At 43.4% G+C, this 21,541-nt stretch overlaps 1 protein-coding gene across 9 annotated transcripts in view; it reads right to left on the minus strand.

Moving 5' to 3' along the window:
* The window catches only part of CLIP4 (CAP-Gly domain containing linker protein family member 4), a 118,534-nt gene that overhangs the window by 61,801 nt on the left and 35,192 nt on the right, over positions 1-21,541 (minus strand). For 3 of the 9 annotated variants that reach the window (XR_010149164.1, XM_063789191.1, XM_009442231.4), the window contains one exon: positions 509-656. The exons of 1 other annotated variant lie outside the window; for it this stretch is intronic. Coding sequence is in view for 5 of the 8 variants with exons in the window: in XM_063789191.1 (XP_063645261.1) it covers positions 509-641 (133 nt within the window). In the remaining 3 variants the exon portion in view is untranslated. Of the gene's footprint in view, positions 1-508; positions 657-3,659; positions 5,442-6,367; positions 6,531-7,728; positions 8,122-21,541 lie in introns of those variants that run through there. 5 more of the 9 variants (XR_010149165.1, XR_010149166.1, XM_001162329.5 and 2 more) reach the window with 5 other exon arrangements.

Raw genomic sequence — 21,541 nt, forward strand, 5'->3', positions numbered from 1 at the left:
TTCCCTTTTATCATGGTTCTGGAGAAATAAGCCTAAATAGATGAGAAGTGGAAGCTTCTAAATTAACATTTTACAGAGGAGATGTAAATGGACCAACTTAAACATTAGCCAATCTCATTTCACATTCCAGGGAAGGGTCTCTTACCCTCTTTGCCTAAGTACATGGCTTTTTTAGCAAGTCAGTATATTTAACCAAAATAAATACACCAATAGCAGAAGAATGCTAGATATCTAAGCACCACTGCTTTCTAAAAATAAAGTCCTCTAAATCCATCATGATGCTTAAAATGAACATTTTAACATAATATAAATGCTGACAGCAGAAATAAAGCATTTAGCTTAAGAAGCAGAAAAAGCAATAAGCAATTGTATTTTTGAAAAAGGAAAACTTTAGCAATTTTATGAAAACCATAAAAATGGTTCTAAGAAAGACTATGAGTGCAAAAAAGGCGTAACAGAGAAGTCAAGTTACCAGTTCACAGAAAATAAGCACAGCTACTTCACATACCACAGTCTGAAGGCATTGGTGCTGCAGAAATGGAAAAGATAACTGGGGTATCAGAAGCAGAAAATATAAATGGGTATCTTCCAAACAAAGGATTTCCTTCTAATGGAAAATCTGGAAGGTCCTCTATGGTCATCTTCTAGAAAGCCACCTATAATAAGAAAGAAAAAAAAAGTGTTTCTACTTTATTTGTATGCAACTTAGAATGACTGCCTTCAATAACTGCCTAAAAGTTATTTGACGTCAAATCTGCTGACATTTTCAGTAAGGATCTTTTATGAAAGGGAAAAAATTCCTTTTGGCAAAACTGTTGTTAAAAGGCATACATTGCTTCACACCACCTCTTACACCAGTCGGTAGCACATGTAATCTCTCTAGACAAAGCTCAAAAGGAATATATAATAGGTGAAAACACTTTAAATGCTGAGCTAATCTAAATGGGTGAAATCCTCCTACTCACGTAACAAACCAGGGCATATTAACCCTTGTAGATGGATCTTTAACTTCCCATAACGCTGGCACAAGTTACATCATTTGTCATCCAATAGCTCATGCCATGTGCTCATCCCATGAAGATAATCTACCTTAAAATGTTTCCATTATTTTCTATCCCAGAAAACTTTACTGAAAATTAATCATGTCACTCTTAGAAATCTAAGAGTTTACTAAGATTGTTCGACTTAACAAGGTCCGAGGTATGTGAGTTCTATCCTGGCCAAAGATGGAAGCCATGCCTTTTAAAGCACATGGCTTATATTACCTCTTTTTCCCAGAAAACATGAGTGCTTAGAATAAATTTGCTCCAAATTAGACTTTGTACTACACCCTAGCCTACATCTCAGAAATGATGTAGAAAGCAGAGAAACTGCTAGTAAAACCAAACTTATGAAGCTAAAAGCCTTCCAGTTTCTTTTGTATCCGATCTTTACTATCTGAAGTGTCATGAATTCCTGCTTTTAAAATGTAAGCAAAACATTATAAAACTAAATGAAAAATAAGTTTAGATTATTTCAGTAGAAAGCATAGAATAAAAATAGGTAATCAATGGCTTGATCTGGTAGTAGACAACACCATACTAGCTACTACTTAATGTGTGCTCTGTTCTACTTAACCAACCCTATATCTAACTCAATTATCCTTACCATCAGTGCCCCACTACAATAAAACAGTCATTTCATTGAGCTCACTGTTGTCTTCCCAACTTGATTCATGTTTTCTTAATACTGGCAGGAACTGGTAAAAAGTAGGAGGCTTTTTTTTTCCTCAAAAATCGTATGCTTATATGGATATAGATGTTATATATTAGGTAACCTAATCCAGTTGTTACTATTTTAAGGTATTCACATTTTCTTGGATGCTAAAATTACTTACCACCAAATACTTAGAAGCATTTTGACATTAACCTTGCCACATAAATAGGAAAATGACAAGTTCATGGAATTAGTGTTACAGAGCAGCGGTGATCTTCTTCAAATACTATCAATTCCAAACAGTAGTGAGTATTTATTTATTAAGGAACCACTACAAACAACACACTATTCTAGATGTTTCAGCAAATACAAAAATGAGTTAACAGATGGTCCATGCTTGTTAGGTAGTTTACAATCTATTAAGGTGAATAAAATACCACTAATAACTATAGATTATGAGGCAGAATGGGATCTGCTCCATCACGTAAGTACCAGGAACATTTGCAGTGGGAGCTTCTAAGAATCATAAATGGTGAGGAAGGTATCATCTGTGATGAGTCTTGTGTGATGAATAGGTATCAATGTAAAAGGGGATCCCATTAAAGGGAACAGTAGGCTGGAACTTGGGATATGGCTAGGAAAACAGTCAGAGGTGAGGCTGTAAGGGCTTTTTAGGGCTGTACTGAGGAGCAAATACCTCATCAAAGACCAAACCACTTACTTTCATGAGCACTGGGAAACTACTGATTTTTTTAAAGAGAGTAACATGATTAAAGCTGTTTTAGGAAAATTAATCTGACTATAATCATGGTTTGGGACTCAGACATGTTTTTATACTCTTAATTCTTCAGCAAAAAGATTCAGTGGATATCTGTCTGAGTCGGTTAAGAGAAGTCACCACATGACTTCCCTTTCAAAGGGTGGAGTCTCCCATTCAAAAAAAATTTTTTAAGTGATCCCCAGAGCACCTTTCATTGCCTTGTAAACTGTTGAGATCCTCAAAGATATGATCTCTATCGTACACAACTAGCAGTCACCACAGGAGCTAGTGTGTTACACATATTTAACTAATATTCAAAGCTTAGATTCAAAGTGGAAAGAGGATTCATGCAATCAGATGTAACCAGCTTCAGTCTTTTACATATTAGATACTTCAAGTCCAGAAGAAGCTACAATATTACCTGACCAATGCAGTGAACATTCTTTGTATTTTGTCTTTGTTGCATTTTTCTCTAGTTACATTTCCTTATCTTCGTGAAAAACTTAACATTCTACCTTTTCTCCTGCCAAAGGAAACTATGTACCCCTATAAACTTTCTTATAGTCTCAGATTCATTTCCTAAAAGCAATTCCTGGATCTGAAGACCTACAACACCTGGACTCTTGATCAAATGTCTAAGTATACTGATCTGAACTGAGTACACACTTTCATTCCAAATCCGACTATGGTTAACTGGTGATAACTGATTATAAAGTAAGCCTCAGGTTAAAAAATAAAATAAAATATTGGCCCTGCCAGGCACGGTGGCTCACACCTGTAATCCCAGCATTTTGGGAGGCCATGGCAGGTGGATCATCCAAGGTCAGGCATTCGAGACCAGCCTGACCAACATGGCAAAACCCCATATCTACTAAAAATACAAAAAATTAGCTGGGCATGGTGGCGGGCACCTGTAATCCCAGCTACTCAGGAGGCTGAGGCAGGAGAATTGCTTGAACCTGGGAGGCAGAGATTGCAGTAAGCCGAGATCGTGCCACTGCAGTCCAGCCTGGGCAAGAAGAGCAAAACTCCGTCTCAAAAAAAAAAATTGGCACTAATCAACTGTCTACAGAACAGGTGCCTCTGATACTAACAACAGCTAGAATGAAATTCCCCAAACTCTGATTTCTATAGGAATTTCACCCTACTCATCACTCCAAGTTAGCTGTTAGTAAAAGCATCTTACATAACATGGCTCAAATACCTTGTGATTTTTTTTCCAAGACTCCTTGGTCCATGCTTTAACACAGAGCAGTAATAAATGGGGATGTCCACTAGCATCTTCAGGCTGGTTCAGGACTGTCTGGACCCCATAAAAGGGCCTTACTGAAGCCAGGAGACTTCAGATTTGAGATATGGTTCAAGAGTGTCCTGGAGTTATTCAACTAATAGGAGACCAAAGCTGTGTCTACATTAGCTGGAATCATGAGGCCCTTTCATTCAATTTCCTGTAATACTTTGTTATGAGTCATCATTCTCCTGAGATTCCAATCTCACCACATAAGTATTTAAAGCATAACTCCAATGATCCTTTTATTTGCTACCTACATAACATCTGTACAATCTACTAAACAGGTATTTACAGTACTGAACACTTTGTTGGCCTTAGAGAGAATTAAAAATTGAAATACCTGCCCTGAAAAAGCTATTTATGCATTTAACAAATATTTATTCAGCTTTTCTTACTAAGTTCTAAGCTATGCAAAGGTAAAGAAACCAGATCTGTCCTTGCCCTCATATAGATTACAGCCTAGTGTTGATTCCTACCAGAAAGCTGAAAGTAGTAAGTGCTATGACCAAGGACAGCTGAGTCCTATGAAAGCACAGATTCAAGAGGATCAACGAAGGCTTCCTGGAGACTAATAAGTTAAAGCTGTGGCATCTGACCAGATAACTACTAGCCACATGTGACTATTTAAATTAATTTAAAAATTGGCCAGGTGCAGTGGATCATGCCTGTAATCCCAACACTTCGGGAGGCCGAGATGGGCAGATCACTTCAGGTCAGGAGTTCGAGACCACCCTGGCCAATATGGTGAAACCCCCCCCCCCCCCCCACAGCAAAAATTAACAGGGTGTGGTAGCAGGCGCCTGTAATCCCAGCTGCTCGAGAGGCTCAGGCAGAACAATCGCTTGAACCTGGGAGGCAGAGATGGCAGTGAGGAGAGATCAGGCCACTGCACTGCAGCCTGGGTGACAGAGCAGAGCGAGACTCCGTCTCAAAAAAAAAAAAACAAAAAAAAAAGAGAGAGAGAAAAGGAAAAGAAAAAAAATATTAAAGTTTCAGTTCTTCCACTGCTCTAGCCCCATTCAAGTGGTCAAAAGCTATATGTGGCTAGTGCTACCATATTGGGTAATGCAAAAAGAACATGTTTCTGGTCTCCGAAAGCTCTTCTAAACAGCACTGAAGGAAAACAGTGCAGCTCACTCTCCAGATGAGAAAACAATATACAAATGCCTGAAACAAGACACAAATAAAGGTTAACACACTAAAGCAAGCCTATAGCTCCATAGTTCATTATAAATAATTAACAAGGGAGCAGTAAGCCTAAAAGTAACCAGAGTTTGAGGTTTGAACAGGGAGAAAGAGTGAAGTTGATTTTATATAATCTAAAGATCACTGGTTTCAAACACGTGTCAAAATTGGAGTTGTCATAAGCTATAAGAGACAACATAGGTCACTTTTTTAAAAGCCCTTGCTGGTGGGACTGTATGTGGTAAACACAAAATGTCTGAAATGAATCCTACAAATAGAATACCATGGGCTAAATCTTCTACAAAACAGAAGTAAACACATTCCATGCATGGCAAGACTCAATCTTACAGTCCAGATAGTCCGTATCAAATGAAAGCATTTAAAAAATGCATCATATTTACGAAAGCAAAATAAGCTGGAACCAGGATGGTTCTCCAACATAAAAACGCAGACCAACTGGACTCCAGCAGGTTCAAGCCTCTGCTTTCCTCCCCAGTTGCTCAATGCCCCGCACCACGTGATCCTGTGCTGTTTAGACGACTCACTTTAAATTGTGCACAAGATTCACAAACAACAAACGTCAAAGTGAAAGTGAAGTACAATTTAAGTGCTGGCGGATGTTCCTAAGGAGGAAGGTGTTTACTGAAACCTTTCAAAGGCGCCGTTTTACACGATGATGGTGCTACAATATGAACGCAGTCTAGTATCTCAGAACATACAGCAAGTTATTGTCCCATAGGAACATCATCCTCTGATACGTATCAAAACACTGTCTCAGCACAGAGCTGAAAACCAGAGTCTGGATGACGTGAACAGCCTGACATCTAATTCAAAGCGCTACCATCAGAAGCAGTGAATGGGATCCTTAAGGATGCCGGCTCAGCTCCAGCGCTCCTTCCAACTTCCCCTCCCAGGTGCGGATGGTTCAGAATTAAGGGATCTCAGGTAGCCAAGGACTGCAAGGACAGCCATTTGGTTTAGCTTTGAAGACCCACTGGCCAAAGGTTTCTCGACAATTTAATGCGCAAGGGGAGTCAAGTGAGAAATGGGAAGAGGGCCGCGTTGGAAAGCCACTGCGCGTGCGGGGACTCTCGGGGCAGCCGCGGCCGGCGGTCGTGGGCCAGAGCCCAGCTCCGCCGCCGGGTCCCGCACACCCCGCGCCCCTCAACCTAAAGTTGGGCCGTCCGTCAGCGGCCGCCACGAGGAGTCCCCATCCCCGCCGGGTGGGCCGCTCCGCCCCGAGAAGGCCTCCCCGCGGCCGGCGACACCGGTGCCCACGGGAGGCGGCCGCGGGGCTTCCACAGCCCCCAGCGCCTCTGCGCGACCCTCCCGGGGCCACCGACCTCCCCGCGGGCCCCCAGGGCCGCCCACCCCGGCCCCGACCCCGCCGCCGGCCAACCCGCGGCCCGGGGGGGCCCCGCGCGCCCCCGGCCCACCTGCCTCCTCCGGGTCCTCTCGGAGCGGCCGGCTGGGGACGCGGGGACGCGGGGGCGCGGAGGAAAGGCCGAGAGGCGCGCTCCCGCCGGCGCTGTCTCCCGTGGCCGCCCACGGAGCCTCCCGCCGCGCCGCTCCACACCTCTCCCGACCCCTCCCGCTGCCTCCCACGCGGGGTGGGCGCGCGCGCAGTGCAGGCGGCCGGGCGGCGCGCAGGCCTCGGCCACGGCCCCGCGCACGCGCTGGGGACTCGGTGGAGACGGAGGAGGCAGCGCGCGCCTGCGCTGGCTCGCCTCGCTCCCGCGCCCCCGCACTCCCCAGCAGTCAGATGATCGGGCGCACGCGGGGCCGCGACGCCGGCTGACAGCGTCTGCGGGGTGTCGCAGTGTTACCTCCCCCGCCGCGAAGCCAGGCGGCCCCGGCACGCCGTGCATGCCCACCGCCTTCAGAGCCCTCAGCCTCGCGGCCTCACGTCTCTAACCTGCGGCGCCCCCACCAGCTGCTGGGGCCGGGGACCTAGTCTTACCCGTCTTGGGCTCCCCAGAGTCCAGCCGAGCGTGGTCAAGAGTATATCCACCAGTTCCCTGCTGGCAGGGCTTGCTGTAAAAGGCCTAATCCATGCTACACCCACGTTGAGCAATTAGTTCATATCTCCTGCGGCTTTGCTGCCTCTTCACCCACGTTTTCTCCTGACCGCTTCTCCGTCTCCCAAGGACCAGACAGGGTGAAACTGTGCACCTAAAGTCGTGAACTCTGACAGCCTGACTCTCTGTCATCTGGTAACAAGAAAGCGTTACTGGACACATAGTGAGTCCCCTTAATGAGGAGACCTAGTAAGACCATGACCGAAGTTTGAAACATGGAGACAACAGTGTTACATCTATCAGCTGTCTCTGAGGCCTACAGCGGCTGCTTCATAGAGGCTGTACTTCTGTGTTCAGCGCGCACAGTGCCTGGCAGGAACAGATGTTGAATGAACGTCTGTCAGTGTCTCTGCAAGAGCAGAGGTAAGCGCTCACCGCACCCCAGAGCATCTTTTCCTGTTAGAATCATTGATTTCAGGGACTGGAAAAAGCCCCCTTCCCACTTGCCTGAATCCTCCTTACAGTGTCTTCCCACCAAGCAGTGGTTGAACACCTCCACTAACAAGGAACTCATTACCTTTTAAGGCAGCCATTTAATCTTTGATCAGCCTTTTGGAAAATTTCTACCTTAGGAGCTAAAATCCAGCTCCCTGCATCTCCCCCTCACTGGATTTTGTTTCTGCCCTGGGGACTCTTAAGTCTGACTCCAATTCATCCAAGACACGCATTACCTGTCCCTTAGGCTACTCCTGATACGACCTGGTCACAATCCCACTCACCAGCATGTTGAGGGATTCTCTTGGATGCATTCCAGCTTGTCCAGAGCTCTCTTAAATGTGATTATCAGGAATGAGAGGGTGGCCTGCCAAGTGCGGAGAGGAAAGAGACTGCCACCTCTTCTTAGGTCCTATGCTTAACAAAATTCACCATATCAAAAGAGTTGCTAGGAGCAGTCACATCACATTGTTGAATCGGGTGGAGCACACTGTTGACTAAAACCCACAATATTTGAATACATGACCATCCCTGACCCTGGTCAGCTGCCAGTTTCTCTGTCTCTGCAGGCTCAGCATCTGCGAGTGCTCTCAGAGATAATGTGACACGGATACTTCCTCCTCCCTCTGAAGAGTCCACCTCCCTTTCCCTGCTTTCATCATACCCTCTTCTTGTCTGACCCACCCATCTCTTTAGCTGGTTAAAAGAAGGAAGGCAATCTGCCCTTGGTTGGCTTCAAGCACCTATAAATGAGGCCAATTGTCATTGAACCACAGAAAGTCATAAAGATCTGTGTGTAACAGAGTAGCTATTGGTGAAGTTTCCAAACGTATACAGTTCACTTTTATTGCGATTTAAATTATCCATCTGAAATACCACTATTAGTAGGTGACGAGGCATGGCTAGCTGAGTTGTTCTTAGTTATAATAAAGATCTCTGTTAGAACCAGCCAGGCCACTGGCTTTATCTGCTACACCCAAACACTGTATGATACATAGGCAAATTCCCAGGATACCAAGCCACCAGAGTCTCCCACTCACTTAGTTGCCTTTGTTCAAAAATCTGACGTTACTTCTTTACACCATCATCAAGAATGCAAGTGCTCGTTGGAGTCATGCTTCCCAGAATACCTCGTGACATACAAGCTTTAGAACCAGGTATTGCCCAGTTAACCAGAGTGAGACTGGACAATGATATGCGGCCAGAACTTGGAACTTGAACTATTCATTGGGGTGGGAAGGCACATGGGGATGTGGACCAACTGTAGCTGCTGAGATTCAATTCTATCTGGAGACACAAAGTTCCTGAAAAGTATAGCAATAATCCACAGCGTCAGGAGGTGATCAACTTACTGGTCAACATCACAGTGTGGAGAAAGGGCATTACTCACTGACCACTGTAAGGCACTTGACCTATGGAAATCTTGTCTTCACTTTACAAATGAAGAAACAGACTCTGGGAGGCTGCGTGACTTGCTCCATGTAGCCAGGGGCAGAAATAAGATTCAAACCTAAGTCTGTCTGATCTGAAGGCCTATGTTGATTCACTACTTTGCTAACCTACACAGGCTGTCTTTGGGGGCATTAAAGACCCAGAATGGCTGCATAGAGCAGCATTCAGAAATTCAGACACTCGGCAGCAGGAAGATCTGTCAGCAGCTCTCAGGACCCCGACCATGATAAAAGGGTTAGAGGAAATAGCAAAAGAAGACAAGGTCACTGCTTTTACATGGACTGGATATGGGATGGAATATCATCAGTTTCTAATTTGTGAGTGTATAGGGGGCCTAGGCCCTTAGGACCATGAGAGACACCCAACTGTCAGAATTGGGGCACCAGATTGGAGTTCAACTAGCGGAAGTGCTTAAATGCAAAAGATCAGAGCACTGGGCAGAGCCCCTAATATCTTCCTGTCTGTGATGTTTACAGATATGATCATCAGCATAAAAAGCCCAACAGAATCAACAAAGTATTAGAAGTAATGTTAGCTCAGCAAGGTTGCCAAGTACAAGATCAGTTTCTAAAAATCAATAGTTTTGTCTACATCAGCAGTAAGCAACTGGGAAATGTAACAGACAATAAGAAACCATTCACAATAACAATAAAGTTTAACAAACTCTAAAGCATAATATCCAGGAATTAACCCAACAACTTGCAAAAACTTTAAGGAGAAAATTTTAAAACTCTATTTAAGGACATAAAATATTGAATAAGTGAAGAGATACAGCATGGATAGAATGACTTTACATTGTAAAAGTATCCATTTAGTCTCCAAAGTAAATGTTATCACAACCAAAATTCCAGCAGAAACTAAATTTTTAAGGAACTCAACAAACTTATAAAATATATAAGGAGAAATAAATTTTAAACAGTTAAGTCAATTATGAAAAACCAGAGCAGACCTGCCATGCCAGATATTATGTCATTGCCACATAGTAATAAAAATATTATGGTACTGGTATAGGAACACATAGAGCAAATAGGAAACAGAATGAAGAACTCAGGAGCAGACCCATGTATAAATGCGACCTCCATTTACACAAAGGTGGTACCACAGATCAATGAGAAAAATATAAATTATTTAGAAGACGGCATTGGGGAAACTGGCTTTAATTTATCAAGAAAAAATAAAGTTGAGAGCCCCATGTTCTGCCATATACAAAGGTGAACTCCAGATAAATGGCAGACCTACATATGATACAAAAGAAAATGCAGGAGACTATCTCTATAATGTGGGTTAGGAATTTACTTCATAAAACAGGTTTGCAGAAGCACAATCCTTGAAGCAAAAAAAAATTGTATGACTTGACTGCATCACAATTAAGGGTTCTGTTCAGTTAAGAATACCATAGAAAAAATTAACAGATGGCTGACAAATTGGAAGAAAACATGTGGTATGTTCAAAAGCAACTAGGGATTAATATCTGAAATGCATGAGGAACTTTTCACAAATCAAAAGCAAGTCAATATAAAATATTTTAAAGGCCAATATAAAAATGAGAAAAGTATAAGAATAGGCAGTTCACAGAAGGAAAAGCCAGAATGGCAAGCAAGCATTAAAGAGATGCTCAATCCCACTCGTAATCAGAGTGGGAATATAAAGAGTGTGACCCCATAGCCACCAATATGCTGGTCTATGTTTTAAAACCAGCTCCCCAGGGAAGGAAAAGTCCTAACGTACAGTGTTTGCCAATTTCCATGGTGCAAATACTCTGAGCACTGCCAGTTTCCAGCTACCAGTGTAGCTTGAGGTCACTGAACAAGAAGTTGGGAAGAAATGTGCTTTATCAGCTCTCATGAACTGTTTTCAACACACCACTGCTTCACCCACCAGCATGGCAGAAATCAGAAAGATAATCCCAAATATTGGCAAAGATCTGGGGAAAGATGCACTGCTGATGGAAATTTAAACTGGTAAATATATTCTGCAGATCAACCTGGCAGTGCTTAGTGAAAAAAATTAGCAGTATGCTTTATGACTCAGCAGTCACCCTCCTGGATATGCCTCAGAGAAACCCTTACAGTGGTTGTATAAGCACCTTGTTCATGCAGTTTCCAGGAAGTCAGTTTCTCATTCACTAGGTGACCTTATTCAGTCTATGGCTTTAAATGTTGACCAGGCGTGGTGGCTCACACCTGTAATCCGAGCACTTTCAGTGGCCGAGGCAGGATCACTTGAGGCCAGGGGTTCAAGACCAACCTGGCCAACATGGTAAAACCTGGTATCTACTAAAAATACAAAAATTAGCCAGGCATGGTGGCGTGCACCTGTGATCTCAGCTTCTTGGGAGGCTGAGGCAGGAGAATTGCTGGAACCTGGGAGGTGGAGGTTGCAGTGAGCTGAGATCATGCCACTGCACTCCAGCCTAGGGGACAGAGTGAGACTCCATCTCAAATAATAATAATAAATAAACAAATATCATCTCTGTTTTCCTGATTTCCAAATTTCTACCTCCAGCCCTGAACCTCAGATGTATATCCAACTGCCTACTCAACATCCATTCTACAGCATACATTACATATCACAAATAGAACATGTTCAAAATGGAACCCTTCCCCATAACCTTCCCTATGTCAGTAAATGGCAACTCTATTCTTCTTTTTGCTCACTGGAGTCATCCTTTCTTCCTACCATATTTTTGGATTCTCCAAACCGAACTCCCTGTCTTCATTCTTCAAAAAGTTTATGATATTATTTATTAAGTAAATTCACATACCATAGAAATCCTTACAAATCAGTAGCCACTGGAGACCCCAGGGACCTCCTACTGCTTCTACCTGGGCTTGCCCTCCTCTAATCCATCTCCTTTGTCAAGGTTGCAGGTGGGGACTGCCTGCTGAAGTAGACCACAAACTGAAGAGGACTCCATTGAGCCGCACCAGACTTATTATCTGAATGGGGCTTCTCATTCCTGGTTGTGCATTAGAATCACCTGGATATCTTTTGCAAAATAAACCCTTAAAGACCTCCTCAGATATTTCCATTCAGTTGATCTAGTTTAGTTTCATGCTATTCTATGTTTATTCTTTTTCTTTTTTTTTTTTTTTTTTTTTGAGACAGAATCTTGTTCTGTCACCCAGGCTGGAATGCAGTGGTGCAATCTCAGCTCACTGCAACCTCCACCTCCTCGGTTCAAGCGATTCTCCTGCCTCAGCCTACCGAGTAGCTGGGATTACTGATGCACACCACCATGGCTGGCTAATTTTTGTATTTTTAGTAGAGACGGAGTTTCGCTATGACAGCCAGGCTGGTCTTGAACTACTGACCTCAACTGATCCGCCCACCTCAGCCTCCCAAACTGCTGGATTACAGGCATGAGCTATCATGCCGGCCCTATTCCATAAATTTATTTTCCCTTTTCTTAGCCCTAGTTCCTGAGAAGACACTAACAAAAGAATTTGCATGTTCCTACATGGGGCACTGCTCCCCAGACCCTCCAGTTGCTGCCACTCTCAGACACCACATGATGCAAAGTCTTCTTTATAATTACAGCTAGATTGGAGGCATATGTTCTAGTGTTCTATAACTCTGTAGGATAACTATAGTTAACAATAATAATATTATATGGTTTCAAATAGCTACAAGGAGGATATTGAATGTTCTCAACACAAAGAAACAAATGTTTGAGATGATGGATATGCTAATGACTGTGATCTGATCACTATACATTATATGTGTTGCAACATCACTGTGTACCTCATGAATATATGCAATTATGATGTATTTTTATTTTTTTAAAAAAAATTGAAGTCTTCTTAAAGCCTACATAAAGGAAGATGGAACAAAAGGAATGTTACATGGCATTAGGACGAAAACTGCCACTGCGGCACAAGAGCTAAATTTCGGATACCAGCCACCCCCCAAATTTTTGGCCAGTAAGACGCTTCCAGAAGCATCTTTGGCACACAAAAATAACACAAGCCAGTTTCCATGAGGATGTCAGTCCAACAATCTCCCCAGCACTTGCCACTGAAACGGACTCTGACCAAGCCTCTAGAAATAACTATTATTTTATAGAAAATGTAAGTCATAATAAAAATCATTTTTTTAAAAACACCATGAGGATGCAATCATCCAACGCCAAAATGTGGGAATTTCTACAGAACAAATAACCCAATTCTGACAACCAAAAAATGGCTGAGGGGAATGGTTATAGACCAGAAGAGACATAAGAGCTCCATCCACAGCCTGCAATGTCCAGACTTTATTTGGATCTGGATTCAGACAAACAAATGTGAAAATATTCCTGAGACAAATGGGGGAAATTTAGCCTAGACTGGATATTAAATTATATTTTACAATTGTGTTAATTTTGGGAGGTATGATGATCATGACATGATGGTCATGTTTCTATTAAAAATTCTTGTCTGTTAGACATCCATACTGAAGTATGTATGAAAAATGTTTGAGGTCTGGGATTCGCTTTAAAGTGCTCCCTTAAAAATAAGTGTGTGGTGGAGGGATCGATGTAAAAAGAATAACATATTGATAATTATTAAAGCTGAATGGTGGGTACGGTAGTCTTCTCTTATCGGCAGTTTCACTTTCTGTGGTTTTAGTTAGCTGCCATCCACCACAGTCTGAAAATATTAAGTGGAAAATTCCAGAAGTAAACAATTCATAAGTTTTAAATTGCACACCATTCTGAGTAGCATGATGAAATCTCACGCCATCCTGCCCCGTCCCGCCTGGGATCTGAATCATCCCTTTGTCCAGGGCCTCCACACTGTACATGCTCCTTATCCATTAGTCACTTAGTAGCCAGCCCGGTGATCAGATCGACTGTCAAGCCATCCAGTGCTTGTGTTCAAGTAACCCCCGTTTCGCTTAATGATGGCCACAAAGCACAAAAGTAGTGATGCTGGTATAATTGTTATATTTCATCATTAGTTATTATTATTAATCTCTTACTGTGCCTAATTTACAAATTAAACTTTATCATAGGTATGCAAGTTTAGGAAAATACATAGTACATATAGAATTCGATTCAGGCATCCACTGGGAATCTTAGAACATATCCCCTGTGGATAAAGAGGTGGGGAACTACTGTATATTATTCTTTCTTCTTTTATAGGAATTTGAAATGTTTTCCATAATAGAAAGCTTTAAAAAAAAAAAAAGAAACTCCAAGAGGGCAGGAATTGTAGTCTATTTCTATCACTGCTATATCCTAAGTACCTAGAACAGTATCTGGCACATAGTACTAATTCAATAAATGTGTGTTGATTAAATGCGCCAGGGTTTTTCAAGATTTCAGTCTCAGAGTCAGGTGCAGCAGCATGTGCTTGTAGTCTCAGCTACTTGGGAGGCTGAGGCAGGAGGCTCGCTTGAGCCCAGGAGATAGAGGATGCAGTGAGCTGTGACTGTGCCTGTGAATAGCCACTGCACTCCAGCCTGGGCAGCATAGTGAGACCCCATCTCTAAAAACAATTTCAGTCTCAGCCAGGCATGGTGGGCTCATGCCTATAATCCCAGAACTTTGGGAGGTTGAGGCAGGTGGATCACAACGTCAGGAGTTTCAGACCAGCCTGACCAACATGGTGAAACCCCGTCTCTACTAAAAAATACAAAAAAATTAGCCGGGCGTGGTAGCAGGCACCTGTAGTCCCAGCTACTTGGGAGGCTGAGGCAGGAGAATGGCATGAACCTGGGAGGCACAGCTTGCAGTGAGCCAAGATCACGCCACTGCACTCCAGCCTGGGCGACAGAGTGAGACTCCATCTCAAAAAAAAGAAAAAAAAAGAGACTATCATGTCCCAGGAATTTAGAAATCACAGAAGCTGCCTTTGTATCACATGCACACACACACACAGGAAAATCTGAGGCGTTTACATATTGCTAAAGTACCACTGAGTTGTCTTTCTGGCAGCTGTTTACAAAACCAATCCACTCTCATCCCAGTTGGCTGTAAACCATCAGAAGCTTTAATAACATCTTGATTAGGGGTTGAGAAAATGTCATACCCACTGGAGCTGCCACAGAGTAGGTAGAAAGCAGCTTGCACCTTGTCAACAATGGATCAAATGACTCTCCTCGCCAAAGAAAGCCACTGACAGACTAATTAGCTGGTACTGAGTCATGAGAAAGTCTCCTTTGTGACAAAAGCAGCATTCATAATAAGATTGTTCCTGACATTCCCCACCTAACCATATTTGAAACAGCAGGGGATAGTTAAGGTAAAAAATAAGTGAGAATTGTTTTTTAATTCACATAGAGTTCAACACAAGAAGAATAAGCTATTGTCTAACTTTTTAAGGCCCATCAAAATATATCATGCAATATTTTTATCATCAAGATCATCACAACCAGAAGGCACTGGGTGGCACTTACAAGGACAACAGTTTGCATACTGACCCATCAAATCATCAGCAATATGTTGAGTGCCTTCCACTTGAAAAGCAGTATGGAAGCTGGAATCAAGTGCAAGATTCACTCCTTGTTTCCTAGTAAAATAGAGAGTGTCATGGTTGCAAGCGTGGGGAACCTGAATTGGAACCCCAGAATCACCTCTCTCTGCAACCCTAGCAAGTCACTTAACCTCCCTGAGCCTCAGTTGGTTCCTCTGTAAAGTGAGATAAAGAATACCTGCCTCCAAGTGTCATATAAGCCTGACTCAAAGTGAGTGCTCAGTGAATAGCTGTGATCATAAGACACAAGCATGAGAACAGAAACCACCCACCCACCAAAGAACAGTGCCAGAACTCGGGATTTCTCAAGATGGAAGCACATTGCAGGATGGGGTGGTCAGGAAAGTCTTCAAGGGAAAGACATATTTTGAGCTACATGAGAAGGGTAATGAGATCTAGTTATGGAAATAAGGAGCTAGCATTTACTGAGTACTTAAACTATGCGATGTGCATTGTTCTAAGTACTTTCATTCTTTGACTTCTATAAGATAAGTATCATTTTGATTTTTTTCCAGTTGGAGAAATCAGGTCATAGAGCAGTTAAGTAACTTATCCAAGATCACATAGTAAATAGAAGAACCAAGATTTCAGCCTATGCAGTCTAGATCCAAAGATTAAATGCTCTGTCTCAAAAAAAAAAAAAAAAAAAAAAAAAAAGATTAAATGCTAAACCATGATACCTTGCAAGAGAAAAGTCTTAAGAGGCAGAAAAGTTCAGTGTGTATTTAGATGATGGTAATCGAAGAGCCTGTGTCAGTCCTTTCAGGCTGCTGTCATGGAATACCATAGACAAAGTGGCTTATCAACAACAGAGATTTATTTCTCATGGTTCTAGACTCTAGGAAGCCCAAGATCAAGGCACTGGCAGATGCAGTGGCTGGCAGGGGCCCTCTGCCTGGTTCACAGACAGCCATTTTTCAGTGTAGCCTCACATGGGGGAAGGAAAAAGGAGCTCTCTGAGGTCTCTTTTATAAAAACAGTTAATTCCAAAGGCCTCACCTCCAAAAACCCCTCACAATGGGGACTAGGTTTCAACATGATTTGGGGGTACACAAACATTTAGTCCCTAGCAGTCTAGCTGGAGCAGACCCGTGGTAAGACGCTGGTAGGAGATAAGCTGCAAAGGCAGGTTGGGGCCAGACTAGGCCAGGAATGGCCTTGAATGTTACACTGAGAGGGAGAGGCTGCCCTCTGGAGACAGGGAAAACCCAGCATGGGTTTCTAAAGAGAGAAAGACTGAGGAGTCTGTCAGCACGGTTCAAAACGGAAACTCCTGCCTAACCTTTGTGCCCCTTGTCTCTTACATTCTCTTAAAGAAAAAACCTGAACATTAAAGGCATATAAAAAACTTCAAGCACTTTGAAGTAAGATGTAGCAACAGAAAAGACAGTTACCTTGAGATTCTTTTACCAATTCAACTTAGATTTCTTTAAAATAGCAAATGATTGTTTACAGATGACTTCTCCACATACAGCTTAGTTCTTATATTTAATGTGTGCTCAACACCAACCTGCATTTAAAATGAAGTTGAGACAAGTTAGCCACACACCCTTGAGGGATGGAAATCTGTCTTTTCTGCCTTTCCTATCACACCTCATTAAACACATTGCAGCCTAACAATAACACCCACAAATCATCATTTTAACCACTTGGTTATTATGTAATAATGTAATAATATATAATCTTTTGGATATGTGCCCATTGGACAAAAGCAGAGTCCCAGCAAAGAAACAACAGCCACACAGCTTCCTAGGGTGCTGTCCCATCCAGCAAGGTGCTGACTGGCTTGCCGCCCACTTGCACCCCGCTCCTCCTAGCACCCTGACTTCTATTTCTCCAGCCTCACCCATACCCTAACTCAGACTTCACAGCAGGATGCCTCTCAAGGCTCAGCTTGTCAACTGATACACCACACACCTACCTACCAGGGAGCTGCATTTTCAGCAATTTAGAGGCATTGTTGCTCATAGCAATCGCCTGGCATCTTTGCGAGCAGAATCCAGTGGCATCATGAAAACATGTGTGCCTCTATTGCAAAGGCTTCCAGTCATACTCAGGTCTCAGCTGAATCTGAGACTGGCCACTCCCAAGCATGAGCTCCACACAGTCCTCAGCTCCTACAATCCAAAGAGACCCCAGAGGCTGGGCGTGGTGGCTCACGCCTGTAATCCCAACACTTTGGGAGGCCAAGGCAGGTGGATCACTTAAGCACAGGAGTTCGAGACCAGCCTGGGCCACATAGCAAAACCCTGTCGCTATAAAAAACACAAAAAATAAAATAAAATTAGCTGGGCATGGTGGCATGTGTCTGTAGTCCCAGCTACTCAGGAGGTTGAGGCTGGAGGATCACTTGAGCCCAGGAGGTGGAGGTTGCTGTAAGACAAGATCTCATCACTGCACTCCAGCCTGGGTGACAGAGACCCTGTCTCAGAACAAACAAACAAAAATGAAGAGATCCTAGAAAAGAGATTTGGTCTGTGAAGGATCTTCCTACTCCTGACTTGTCAAGTACTAACTAAGTAATTCTTAGTATGAGTAAATACCATAAGACGTGTCCGTTTCCTTAGGGAGTCCATAGTCTAACTGAGAGAACACAATTAAAACCCATGAAAAATGAGAAGTAAGATAGAATCTCAATGTTGAAGTCAGATGTTTAGGGCTTGCCCAGGACTGAGGAGGTTCCTGGGATGCGGGCCTCAGTTTAAAAACAGAGCAATGCTGGCGGGGTGTGGTGGCTCACACCTGTAATCCCAGCACTTTGGGAGGCCGAGGCAGGTGGATCAGGAGTTTGACACCAGCCTGGCCAACATAGTGAAACCCTGTGTCTACTAAAAATAAAAAAAAAATTAACTGGGCATGGTGGCGGGCACCTGTAATCTCAGCTACTCTGGAGTCTGACGCAGGAGAATAGCTTGAACCCAGGAGTCGGAGGTTGCAATGAGCTGAGATCATGCCACTGCACTCCAGCCTGGGTGACAGGAGCAAAACTCCATCTCAAAAAATAAACAAAACCAAGAACAACAACAACAAAAAAAACCAGAGCAATGCCACAAAAATTGAAACAAGTTGGTCACCCTACAGACAGATCAACATTCAAGTTCTTAATTAGCTTTGGAACCTTAAATAAATAAAATAACCTCTCAAAAACTCAGCTCCCTCATTTATGAAATGGGTATTATAGCAGTACCTACTTTATCATGAATCTTATAAGAATGTAAGTTATGGTATGAAAAGAATTTAGCACACTCCCTGATGTTGAATAATTGCTCAATAAGTGTTAAAATTGTATATATAATTAGTAAGTATAAAATAGCATAGAATGAAATACTGAATTAAAGACTAAATTGGGTGTTTTAGAAACTAAAAAAAGGAGATCAGAGAAAATTGGGTCATTAAGAACAGGCTTTGTAGACATAAGGTTGACAGGTAAAATATAGGTTGTCTAATTAAGTTTAAATTTTATATAAATAAGTAATTTTTAGTATATGTCCCATATTTTTAAACATTTTTTATCTATCTGAAATTAAAATTTAACCAACTATCTGATATTTTATATGCTCAAAGTGGCAACCCTGTATAGAGAAGGTAGAACTTAAATTGTTCTTTGGAGGGAGAAGGAGGAAAAAATGCCAGGCCCAGGGGTAAAATGAGCAACAGTGGACTAAGGCACGGGACAGGCTGGTAGGTTTTGAGAGGGAACATCTTGAAATCCAGGCCCAAGAGTCCAGACTTGATGCAGAATATATGGGGGAGTTTTAGGGAGGGTGCTGAGGTCCTGGGGCAGGGTGGGAACCGAAAGGAAGTGGTGTGCTGGGCGCAGTGGCTCACACCTGTAATCCCAGCACTTTGGGAGGCCGAGGTGGGCAGATCACTTGAGTTCGTGACCAGCCTGGCCAACATAGCGAAACCCTGTCTCTACTAAAAATATAAAAATTAGCTGGGCGTGGTGGTGGGCACCGGTAATCCCAGCTACTCAGGAGGCTAAGGCAGGAGAATCACTTGAACCTGGGAGGCGGAGGTTGCAGTGAGCAGAGATGGCACCACTGCAGTCCAGCCTGGGTGACAGAGTGAGACTCTGTCTCAAAAAAAAAAAAAAAAAAAAGGAAGTGGTGCAGTGCTTCAGAGAAGGGAAGAGACACTTTGTATGGGAAAAGAATGGATCTAAGCTGCCTCTGATGTTTTGAACGCAGTGACTGTGAGAGGGACGAGAGCCAGGGAGTTGGTGGCTGCTCTTATGCTCTTGCAGTCAAGTGGGCAACCTGAACTTAGGCGGCAACAGTAGGAGTGGGGGCAAAAAAACAACAGAGAAGGGGCAGATGCCTAGAGAGACTGTGAAGGCAGGTGATGTTTGTGGGGCAGGTGTGACCAAAGTTGTGTATATGTCCTTTCACTAACAAAACTTTCTCGTGTCCCTGCAGTCTCATTGATGACCTGAATAAGCAATTCCATGTAAATCTAGAGACGCCTGTTGAGATAAGTTAACTAAGACCAAGAAAGAAAAATAGGGTATTTTATGCCCTCCTTGCTCTTCCCCTAGTAGTGAGAAGAGATTAAAGCAATAGGGTTCATTCAGTTCCCTCATTGCTTTCCTCCCTTCTTAGAGACCCCACAGGGTTTTCCTGACCACCAGAAATGACAAAGGCCTTCAAGGAGAGTGAGTTCAACCCAGGAAAGGGGCCTGGAGAACTCAGGGCAATTTCCCTGTAGGGTCCGCATTGCTATTTGTGACCTCCTAAGCTGTTTGCTTTCCTCCTATGTGCACACACAAAATTCTACCCTTGTGGCAAATGAAAAAGCCGTGGTCCCATTTGGTAGCTCTCCCCGAGAAGCAGTGCTTCTCCTTGGCATGAGCCTTTAATTTTGATTCAAAGAAGCAAACGGTGCAGAGTATCTGGCTTGAGATATATGTGAAGCCAAAAACCAATGGTCCTGGGAAAACCAGATCCTAAAGATCTGCTCAGAAACTCAACTCTAAGCCCTTTATCAAGTTTTGATTCCTCACAGCAGCATGAAGGACTGTGATGGTTAATACTGAGTGTCAACTTGATTGGATTAAAGGATGCAAAGTATTGTTCCTGGGTGTGTCCGTGAGGGTGTTGTCAAAGGAGATTAACATTTGAGTCCGTGGGCTGGGAGAGGCAGACCCACCCTCAATCCAGGTGGGCACCATCTAATCAGCTGCCAGCATGGCCAGGATAAAAGCAGGCAGAAGAACATGGAAAGGCTAGACTGGCTAAGTTTTCTGGGCTCCATCATTCCCCCTATGCTGGATGCTTCCTGCCCTTGAACATTAGACTCCATTTTCTTCAGCTTTTGGATTGTTGGACTTGCAGCAGTGATTTGCCAGGGGCTCTTGGGCCTTCAGCTACAGACTGAAGATTGTACTATCGGCTTCCCTACTTTTTTTTTTTTTCTTTTTTTTTTTTTTTGTTTTGGGGGGGGGAAAAAAAAAAAAAAAAAAAGCCTGTTGCCCAGGCTGGAGTGCAGTGGCACAATCTCGGCTCACTGCAACCTCTGCCTCCTGGTTTCAAGCGATTCTCTTGCCTCAGCCTCCCAGGTAGCTGGGATTACAGGCACGCACCACCACGCCTAGCTAATTTTTGTATTTTTAGTAGAGACAGGGTTTCACCATGTTGGCCATGCTGGTCTCAAACTCCTACTTCAGGTGATCCGCCTGCCTCTGCCTCCCGAAGTGCTGGAATTACAGGTGTGAACCACTGCACTTGGGCGGCTTCCCTACTTTTGAGGTTTTGGGACTTGGACTGGCTTCCTTGCTCCTTAGCTTGCAGGCTGTCTATTGTGATCATGTGAGTCAACTCTCCTAATAAACTCCCCCTTCATTTATACATCTATCCTATTAGTTCTGTCCCTCTAAAGCACCCTAATACAATGACCCTGTCCTGTTTGCTCTTCAAAGTCACTTCCCACCTCTGCCCAATGTGATATGTGCTAAGCCCCTCCCTCTAACATTCCTGCCTCTGTAACCTTGCACAGGCCTTTCCTTCTGCTTGGACTTTGCCTGTAATCTACCTGCACCTATCCCATTCCTACCTCACTTCCAGAGCCTTCCTCTTTGCTCAGGAGGACACACCTTAAAACCAAATTGTGCATTATTTTGTATTAATGGCTCATATGACAGCATTTTTTTCCTGCCTTCTCAGTGGAATTGTGAACTTCATGGGGGTAGGGA

The sequence above is a fragment of the Pan troglodytes genome, chromosome 12, assembly GCF_028858775.2.
Source record: "Pan troglodytes isolate AG18354 chromosome 12, NHGRI_mPanTro3-v2.0_pri, whole genome shotgun sequence".
In the NCBI taxonomy this organism is placed as follows: domain Eukaryota; kingdom Metazoa; phylum Chordata; class Mammalia; order Primates; family Hominidae; genus Pan; species Pan troglodytes.